We start from the raw sequence: 10,129 nt of genomic DNA, 5'->3' as shown, positions 1-10,129 counted from the left end.
GGGAGGGGCCAAGGGGCAGGGGACCCGGGTGGGGGCGGGAGATGGGTCCGGAGGGTGGGCTGGGATGGGATGGGCAGGAGGGTCCCTGCTGGGAACGTGGCGCTAGGATCAAGCGATGGAAAAGCCTGGAAAAACAGCGCAACGGAGAGGAGAGAACGGGCTGTGTTTTGGAGAGGGGAGGAGAAAAAGCGGGGAAAAAAAAAGAAAAATCCCCCGATCCGGGTTTTCCAAGCGCCTCGGTGGGAGCGGAGCTCGAGAGGGGCAGCGGTCTGTGTATCCCCGGGCTCCTGCATCCYGGTTCGCAGCGGAGCCGCCGGAACTTAACGTGGATTTTTAAGCCAGGCTCAGCCTCGGCGTGGCCTGACTGCAGAGCTAGTGCTAAGGAGCTAATTGTGGGATTTTCTGTTTGCCGCAGAATTCATAGGAATGAAAGTGAAAAWTAGGAATGGAAGTGAAATTAGCAGAAAATTAGCAGAGGGGCCCGGTGGTGATTGAGGCGCGGGGAGACCGTCTTGGTGGGTGAAAATCCCCTTGGGTGGCCACCTCGTTGTGGGGACATAGCAGCCCAAGAGGGAAACGGGGCCGGAGCGCGGAGGGTTTGAGAGATGCCCGGTGGGAGATGTGRTTGGAAGCCTGGAAAACCCAAATCTCTGGCGTGGGAATGAGGTGGGGCTTAGGCAGAGCTGCTCCCGTGCTCCCCATGGTTTAATCCCTATTTCCCGTTAAAGCCGAGGTCCTGGTTCCTTGCAGCAGGAATACAGGACCTTGTGGCTCCTGGTGCTGCCGTGTCCCGGCTCCCGGCCCGCGGGATGGCTCCGGTCCAGGCCCCTCATCCCAGGCCTCGCTGGCCGCTCTTCCCGCTTCTCCCTGTCCCGGGAATGTCGCGGGGCCGGTTTCCGAAGGCGCTCTTTGCCCTGGCTGGTTAGGCCGGGGCCCAGGCGGCTCCGGGCTGGTGGTGGCGCAGAAAGGCTGCGGTGGAAGGAGGCTGCCCGGCCCYGGGAACGGCAGAGACGGGACCGTTCCTGGGCAGGAATTAGCGGTGTCCCAAGGGAAACCAGCGAGCGGGGCCGGACGGATCCCGGGAGAACAACGAGGGCTCCRGGCAGCGGTGCCGAGGGGCGCCGGACCCGATCGGACTGCAGAAAACGTCTGTTTTGGTAACAAAAGCCCCTCCTGATGGCAGGAGGAGGTCAGCGAGGAGTCTCCATCTTGGCGCTTCTCTTCCCGTTCCTCGGCTCCCCGCGCTCCTCCCCTTCCTTCCTCCAATTCCYGGTCGCTCCGGCTCTTCCGTGCGGCTGCTCCGCGTTTCTCCTCCTGCCCCAGGACCTCGTTCTCCCGCGGCTGGGCYCGTTCCACAGGTTTCAGCCAGACTTCTCCTTTCCGCAGGCAGATTTCTGTGGATCGGGGGCTCGGCTGGACGGTTCTGCTTTGCAGCAGCCGTGATGTTGCACAGTCCGGCAACAGGGGAAGGGAAGTGAGTTGCATAGGATACGTAGGTTATTTGTAAGTTCCCAAACAAAGCCTATTCCTTAAAAATCCTCATCCATTATGTGACCTAAATGATTTTTTTTTAAACTTCGTGAAATTTTARTATCTTGTATCAGGTGCAAATAAGTTACATTTCCAGCAGCTTCTTTGTGGTCCCAAATCCAAGCTTTGACTGGAATCCCTTTTTGTGCTTGGGAATGGTTTGCAAGATGGGAATTCCTCGCAAGGCCTGTTTTTAGGGATGGGGGATCGTGTACCCTCAGTGTCATTTCCTATCAAACCCTGAGGAATAGTATATCCTTTTCCAGCTCTGGAATTTCCTGAGTAGCGTAAGGATATTAAAACATGTGGAATGTTCCTCGGGAAGCAGGGATGCTGGCGGGCTCGGTGCACTGATCTCTGCAGCTCTCGGGATAACTGGCTCATAACTCCAGGATCAAATACGGCCTGAGCCGCGTGTCCTAGGAAGGGAACCCACCTTGGCGAGCAGTGGATCCCCCTTTGCATCTTGACCCTTATGGAGCTCTCAAGGTTTTAACTAAGTAGAACGAAACTACAGCTTATTAAATATATTATTAATAATGTAGTGTCCATTACAAAGGCATTAGGTTTAGTTTGTTTTTCAGGACTGAGGAATGTACTTAAGCTGCACGCAGGGAGCTGCTTTGGAAAGCCCAGCGCTGTGAGGCTCCCTTTTCCCAGGGAAATCCTCAGCCCTTTTCCCTCCCGCGCGCTGTGGTTCCTCCTTGCTGCCGCTTCCCCCGCCTCCTTCCGTCCTCTTTGGGTTGAGTTTCCCCCTCTCGCTGCGTGCTGGAGTTCCTGGGAGGAAGAGGCCCCGGAGCGGTTCCCCGAGGGCCCCGGCTCGCGCTGTGACGGGAGGATTTCCTGCCTTTCTTCTCCAAATACCCAGCGGAGCGGCCGAGCGCTTCCCGTGAGCGCGTCCCTGTGCTACTTCCTTCACCTTCCCCACCATCTCCCACCTGCCAAGGGCTGGGATAAGGAAAGGAGAAGGGCTCGGCTCCTTCTCCCAGCACGGAGGACTCCGGGCTGCGCTGCAGAGGGRCCCTGTCCGAATTTTCCATCCTGGCTGTTGACAGCAGCTGGGTTTTGCTCCGGTTATTCCGGCAGTGCTGGAATGGGAAAAACTRGAATGGGGCATCAGGCTGTGGCTGTTTCGCCCGCAAACTCTCCTTCCATGAATTCTTTGCATTGGACCAGTATATATACATATAAAATGAGAGATGCTGTAGGTGACCCTGCGTGTGCAGGGGGGTAGGACTAGATGATCTCTAAAGGTCCCTTCCAACCTTAAGGATTCTGTGATCCTATGATGCATAATTAGGAATGGCTGGGTGTGAATTAATTGACATAAAGGTTGATCTTCTGGAAATTGTCCCACATGATGSTTTGCAGAGTTCTTTTGTGGTCCAGCCCTTTGGCACTCGGGATTTGGATGCTCCTCCTGGGAAATTAGGAAGACTCCCTAAGCTGGGCTGTGTTGGAGATCCCTGTGTCCTGAAACCCGAAAGGTTCTGTCCCCAAACGGGTGGCCCCCGTGTCGGTACCTAAAAACAGCTCCGCGCTCACGCTCCCACTTTCCAGATTGATTTTCTCTCCTGCAGCTCGTTAGCCATGATATTAATGTGCTCCCGTTCGCGGCTCCGACCRCCCATTCCATCGGGTCGGGTTTTTCCCTTGATCTCCTCCGAGCAGCTCGTTATCTAACGCAGCTGTAAACGTAGCTGGGCCTGGCACTGCTGCGTGGTTTGTCCCACGGGGGAATTTGGCAGATAAAATAATCCAATTAGACGTTTGTTTTTGGTCTCCGCSGGGCGCCTTGGGTTACTCGTGGTACGTGTTGTAATGAGTTAACGTGTGCGCCTCGCCGGGATGGGAAAGCGCCCGTGGTGCCCTTGGCTCGGGCTCTGGAGCAGAGCTTCCTAAAAGGAGCAACGAGGGATCCGAACTGCAGCTCCGGTGGGGCCTGCGCTCCGTGTGTGCCCGGGGGAACCTTCCCTCGTGTTCCTGGGTGTTGTGTTCGGGGCGTTGGGTCCACTTCGGGTAACTCTAAGTCCCTCGTTGCTGGTGTGACACTATCACATCCCTTTCTTTTCCYTTCTCCCTCTCTCTTTAGCCTTTCCCTGGTTTGGCCTGGATATCGGAGGCACCTTGGTCAAACTCGTGTACTTCGAACCAAAGGACATCACTGCCGAAGAGGAGGAGGAGGAAGTGGAGAACCTCAAAAGCATCCGAAAATACCTGACGTCAAACGTAGCCTACGGCTCCGCAGGCGTTCGGGACGTGCACCTTGAGCTAAAGGAGCTTACCCTGTGTGCACGTAAAGGCAATCTGCACTTTATACGCTTTCCTACCCATGACATGCCTGCTTTTATTCACATGGGCAGCGAGAAACACTTCTCAAGCCTCCATACTACCTTATGTGCCACGGGAGGTGGAGCATACAAATTTGAGCAGGACTTTCGCACAGTATGCATTTTTGGCTTATATACGCTTAGGATCTGGTAGTGAACCTTTGTCTAAGCTTAAAGCTAGAAATATTTCCAGCCTTTCCCTGCAGACTCCTAAGCTTCTCTAAATCTTTGTTTGGAAAAGCGCGGCTGTTTTGACTCGAACCCAGCGCAGGAAACGCTCTCCCTGTGAATGGGGATAGTCCCTTTCCGTGTAACGTTCCCATAACTCTAAAATCACTCGCTCTGACTGCACGGCCTGTGCTCTGTGCCCCGGTCTCCAGCTGCGTTCATCTCTGTGGTGTTTCTCTCCCTCGTTGCTCTCTGTCCATCTCGCTCTTTGCTTCGTCCTCTGTTCATTTCACACGTGCCTGGTAGGGAGCTCGTGGGGATTCAGCTAAATTAGGGGGCAAATTAGCTCCCTGGTTGGCGTTGGACATCAATAGGTGGCTCCACTGTAATTTAGATTCCTGTTTAGAGATAAAATATGTATTTGGTTGATATATTGTTCAACCAGGCCTTGAAAAATATACCAAGTAACATGCTGTGCACTCTGTGCACTCCAGGCAGTGACAAGAGGGGAAAACCACCGTGTAGCTTCCTCCTGCTCTGCTGCAAAGTGGTTTTGTTCTTTTTCCCCCTTCTCCTTTTTCTTGGCTTCTCTTGCTAGTGCCTCCCAGTGTGGGTCCGAATCCAGCCCAGGGGAGTCGGGATTCCCGGGGCTTCCGTGTGTGGATCGCGGGGGTTTTCTCCCCGTTTCAAGGGTGCCCCCGTTCAGGCCAGGATGTGTGCAGGAAGGTGGAGCCCTCGTGTGATGCAGGCTCCCTTCTGCAGGGGTGATGGAGGCAGCTGCAGTTTAGCCGCCAGCAATTGTGTTTTTCTAGCCCCGAGCATGAGCGCTCTGCATCTCCAGCTCCTTCTTAATTTTTCCTTTTTCCCTCTGTTTTCTTTCCCTCCAGATGGGCGACCTTCAGCTCTGCAAGCTGGATGAACTCGACTGCCTCGTCAGAGGAGTTCTGTACATCGATTCAGTTGGATTCAATGGACACTCGGAATGCTACTATTTTGAAAACCCGACGGATGCTGAACGGTGCCAGAAGCTCCCGTTCAACTTGGAGAACCCCTATCCCCTGCTCCTGGTGAACATCGGCTCAGGGGTCAGCATTTTGGCTGTGTATTCCAAAGACAACTACAAGCGGGTAACGGGCACCAGGTGAGCACAGCAAAATGCCCCCCGAGATTAACTTTAGAGCTCGCAGTGGGTTTGTGCAGGTGAGTTGTGTGCAGCTTTCCAAGGCACGAGCTGCCCAGGGAGGCTGTGGAGTCTCCTTCTCTGGAGATCTTCCCAACCCGCCTGGATGCGACCGGGTGCCCCGTGCTCTGGGTGTCTGGGTTGGACTAGATGATCCCTAGAGKTCCCTTCCAACCTCAACCATCCTGGGATTCTGTGCACTAAAAGTGGTGGGTTGAATGACCTAAGTTTTGGAGAGCTGTGTCCTACCACTGCAGTGACCACACAGATAGGTATTTTAAGACCAGCTTCTCTTCACTGCTCCGAGGAGGGTGAATATTGTAAAATAAGGGAGTTAATTTATCATTGCTTAGAAAGATGCCCTACGTAGGTGGCTTTGAACGTAGTGGGATTGCTTGAAAGCAATAGATGTAAAGAGAACTGCTGTTCTTTCAAGCTTGTTATCAAAAAGAGAACAGGCTGAAGGACGGGGACAAACTGACCCAGCTCAAAAAAAGCAGAACTAGTGATCTTAGCCTTCCACGGAGCAAGCAGTTTTTCCTCCCTCCCTTTAAGATCAAGGCAAAGAGGTGACTTGCATTTTCCTTTATGTCCCAGTCTCGGCGGGGGAACCTTTTTTGGTCTCTGCTGCCTCCTCACGGGTTGCTCCACCTTCGAAGAGGCCCTGGAGATGGCATCCCACGGAGACAGCACTAAAGTGGATAAACTCGTGCGGGACATCTAYGGAGGAGACTACGAGCGCTTTGGATTGCCAGGCTGGGCTGTWGCATCCAGGTAATGGATTTTCGGGGGGTTCTCCATCAAAGATGCATTTTGCAAGGATGAAAAAAAAWGGATTTAGATGTCTTAGGAGAGCTACCATTCCTTCTGCTGTTCTGTGTTGTGCCAGGTGGAAGTTACTGATAGCAGAGTTCTTAACAGTAGAAATAAATACTTAACTCTTAGCCCTAAAATTTCCTTTACAGTTTTGGGAACATGATGAGCAAGGAGAAGCGAGAATCCGTCAGCAAGGAGGACCTCGCAAGGGCCACTTTAGTCACCATCACCAATAACATCGGCTCCATAGCACGGATGTGTGCCCTTAACGAGGTATTAATGCAGAAATTACCCAGAAATTGCTTCCCTGCTTCCCATCCGGAGCATCCCCACTGCTTGTGCTGCTGTCGGGGGTCTCTTCCCCATGTGCTCCCCTGCAGGTGCCTGTTCACATGCATCTCTCTGCACATCAGGGAGCTGCAGTTTTTGGGTTGTYGGGGGAATTTTTGTCCTTGTTGCAGCAGGAACAAGAGGAACCTCGAGAAGAGGCTAAACCTGGGGCTGACCATGGATCCTCCAGAGCGCAGCAGCTCCTCGGAGCAGCCTGAGGAGCTGTAGGTGCCGCTGCTGAAGCTCCAACCACAGCGAGGAGGTGGCCCCATGGCCCCCCGCTCTTTCTCCACCACAGTCTTCTCGGAGACAAGCTTGGCTTCAAAGCCATAGCATGAGAAGAAGTGAAGGGGATCAGAGCGGGGAGCCGAGACCCGTCGGTGCCCGGCGCGCGCCGAGCGCCCGCGTCCTCGGCCAGGCGCCCGCAGCCCCGGCCGCAGCGTTGTGCCTTCAGCTTCTTTACAGTGCTGCCTTGTTGCATTCATGTCAAGCAGCATTGTACAGGGCTATGAAGGCACAGAGGCAACTTCTGCACGGGCTGAGCAAGAGCCAAGGCCTCCACGTCGTTGAGCTGCCCCTATGGGATGCGCTAGCAGGGCGAAACGCGCTCCTAACTCCTGCTTTTGTCAGCAAACACTTAATATTTGCCCCCATTTACCGTTTAAGGATACATATATACATTACAAGACGTGTTGTAAATAGTCTCTGTGACAGGCTGCTGGCTCCTAGCTCCACCAGTACATAATTAGTGCAAAGATGATGCTGAATAGAAGAATAAAGTGTTAATGAATTGGTAGGTGGAAGAAAAATCCACAGCCAGATGGGAACGAAGGAGCAGGTAGTACTTGGAAAGAAAGAAACTTTTTGGAGAAACTAAAAATTACTTCCTGGCTACAGAATGGGAAAGCTTCTGGTCTTTCACTCTATTTTGCGAGTGAAAAATGTGGCTAAAAAGCCATCTTAAATCAGAAATACGGGTGATCTGTCACTTCCAGACAGAACTGTGCTGGATATGGGTTTGTGGGTGTCTCTTTTCCTGGTCAGCAGTGAAGATCTCTCAGCTCTTGGATGACAGGCGGAGGTCAGAGCTGGGCACAGAGGTGACACTTGATGGGCACTGTCATTTAACACTGTCACAGGAGCTGTTCCCGCTCTGCAGATCCTGCCCGAGTCCTTCAGCACCGTCACTTTTTTCCCCTCTTCCAGYGTAATTTCTGGCTCTTCCCAGTGCCCTTTCTGAGCATCTCAACGTGCCCTGCTCTAATTTTGCCATCCTCTTTCAAAACGCCTCTTGCTGCTGCAAGAACCCACGTTGATTTGGTGCCCTCTCTTGAAGATGGGMTCTTTGGGGTACAACCTTAAAATGTTAAATTCAGAAAGCTGCAAATGCACCATCATCTTCCTCTGTGCTGCCCCCATCCCGCTCATTGCTCCTAGGTGTCGGGAAGAGCTGCTTGAAGTGCTGGGAAGTTTCTCTGCATAAATGTGAAGATTTGGCTCTGCTTTCAGCTCGTGGGTCTTTTTAGCAAGTCTCGCTGGAAGATGTATTTGAAAAGGTGCATATGTCCTTTTAAAAAGGCACTATATGTGTGTGCATATGTGTGTGTGTGTATATATATATATATTTATGCACACACACACATATACACRCACACACATACATACATRTATACAATTTTTTTCTTACTCCAGGGTGAGTTGCACAGTTGTAAGCAGAAAGTGGAAKAGTTAATGATTGGATTAATGACTTTTTTTTTTCCCCTTAATAATTACAGAACATCAATCGAGTGGTTTTTGTTGGCAACTTCCTTCGGATCAACACGATCTCAATGAGGCTTCTGGCCTATGCTTTAGACTACTGGTCAAAGGGACAGTTAAAAGCACTTTTCTTGGAACATGAGGTGAGGCAGCTCTTTAAATTTAATTTTCCCCCGTCAACATTGCCGTGAGACCCCCTGTTTGCATGGTTAATAGGAGCTCCCATCTCTCTGCTTTGCAGGGTTATTTTGGTGCAGTCGGTGCTCTCCTGGGACTCCTGGATTCAGCCTGACTCCATGTGGATTCTGTGCTTGGACCTACGGAGCAGGGACCCTTCCCGGGTCACAGTGCCCACGTTTATATAATTTTTGGAGCCTCCGTTTGCAGCAACTTGTGTGAGACCCAGTGAGGACAGGAGGGGAGAGGCCGTGGGGCTGTTTTTGCACCAGTGGAAGCTGGTGCTCAGTTGCAGTGTTGGTTTGCTCAGCAGGAGCAGCAACGTTGCCCCAACGGGGCGCTGTGTTGGCAGCATCTGTAGGGCTTTGGGTTACTTATATYGAGCAGCCCTTTTGTGGCTGCTTCTCCGTACGTTCAAGGCGGCAACGCAGGAGGAGCCTTGTGCTGTTTCCGTCCATGGAGGCGCTTCCCAAGCGTCTCCCTGGCTCAAGACACCACCGTTGGGCCGGGAATCACCCRCAGAAGGGCACGAGCATCAGCGCAGCCCCGGCACGTGGAGCTGCCAGGACCCCCTGTGCCCTAGGGAGGCTGCCAGGCGCCCTGTGTGTGGATCTTGGTGCTCAGCGCAACCTCCTGCCTGTTGTTGCAGCCCTTCCCCGCTCCCTGCGTTCCCCTTGGACCGGGATGCGGAGCGCCAGGACAGGGCATCACCCGCCACCCTCTAACAGCAAGCTGCAAGGTGACACTTGCTTTTTGTCCCTGTTGTAACAACTGTTCAGTATAACTCTACCAAAGAGGTTTCTCTCCCTTCCATTCGTGTCTGGGGCTCTTCTCCATGGGGTCGTTCCGCAGATCCTTGCTCTTTGTCCCCAGACGTGTGTGGCTCCCGGGGGAGCCTCTTCTGCAGGTGGCTCCGGCTTTGGAAGCAGTTTCCTGACGACGAGTGAATCCACTCGGATGGAGTTAACAGGGTGCCTGTAAACTCATTTTCCTTCCTTCTCTCCCTCCCCATGTTCTTTTCCGAAATTCTTCCTGGAATTGGATCTTCTAAGTAAAAATGAACAGYGTCCTTAGCGAGAAGGGTTAAAAACGGCCCATGCTGCTCGTGTTGGCCGGTCCGTGTAACTTTGCTCCAGGAAAGGCAAGTGGGGAAGAAAAATGGGCTTTCTCGAGGAGTCATCCGCATCTTCCCAGGGTGATGGGAGTTAAAGGGAGCTCCTCCTTGGAGCAGTTCCCTGTGGGATGAAGGCCGCTCCAGCGGGAAGGAGGTGGGAGTTAAAAGCAGCTGGTTTTCCAGGAATGGATCAGAAAGGAAGGTATTTTCCAAACCTTAGCTAAGCRCAGGGGCAGGAATTTGCTCCAAATTAGTAACTCATTTGGCCAAAGAAAGAAAAAAAGAAACTGGTATTTGGTGTTCACGTAAAAGGAGATTTTTTTATGTTTTTTTTTTTTCCTGTCTGTGTAATGCAGACATTTGATGCATTTGCTTTTCGAGGCGCTCACGTAGAGCAGGATAATTGTGTCTGAGATGGCGAAATCCCACGGAAGGCATCGCAGTTACCCCGAACAGCAGCACTYTTAAAGGCCGGATCCAGGGCTCCACGCGCTCCCCTTGGCTCTTCCTCCCCCCCGGCACGAGAGGAGGCCCCGGCCCCACACCGAAGAGCAGCAGCTTTCTGTGGRCCCTTCCTCCGTGCATTCATTTACCAGCTCCTGCAGGCTCTTGCGTCCAACACGTGACTTCCCYTATGTATTGTATGCATTATTTTGTAAAATAATTTTTTTTTCCTTCTTGGAATAAAATATTACAGTTATTTTTACATCCTTGTGGTGCTCCTCT

At 52.6% G+C, this 10,129-nt stretch overlaps 1 protein-coding gene across 1 annotated transcript; it reads left to right on the top strand.

The window, feature by feature from the left end:
* Positions 1 to 3,618: 3,618 nt before the first annotated feature.
* PANK2 (pantothenate kinase 2) lies at positions 3,619 to 9,322 on the top strand (the record flags this gene model as incomplete). Its single annotated transcript, XM_026048896.1, has 6 exons — positions 3,619 to 3,975; positions 4,916 to 5,169; positions 5,806 to 5,982; positions 6,174 to 6,297; positions 8,130 to 8,255; positions 8,354 to 9,322. Coding segments are annotated over 6 exons (1,089 nt in total), but the record flags the coding sequence as incomplete, so codon positions are not given.
* Between the last annotated feature and the right edge of the window lie 807 nt (positions 9,323 to 10,129).

This window comes from Nothoprocta perdicaria, unplaced genomic scaffold (genome assembly GCF_003342845.1).
Source record: "Nothoprocta perdicaria isolate Ctin4 unplaced genomic scaffold, notPer1 scaffold_58, whole genome shotgun sequence".
NCBI classification, from domain to species: Eukaryota; Metazoa; Chordata; class Aves; order Tinamiformes; family Tinamidae; genus Nothoprocta; species Nothoprocta perdicaria.
The sequence above is the reverse complement of the archived record's forward strand: the minus strand, read 5'-3'. Positions and strand labels throughout refer to the sequence as shown.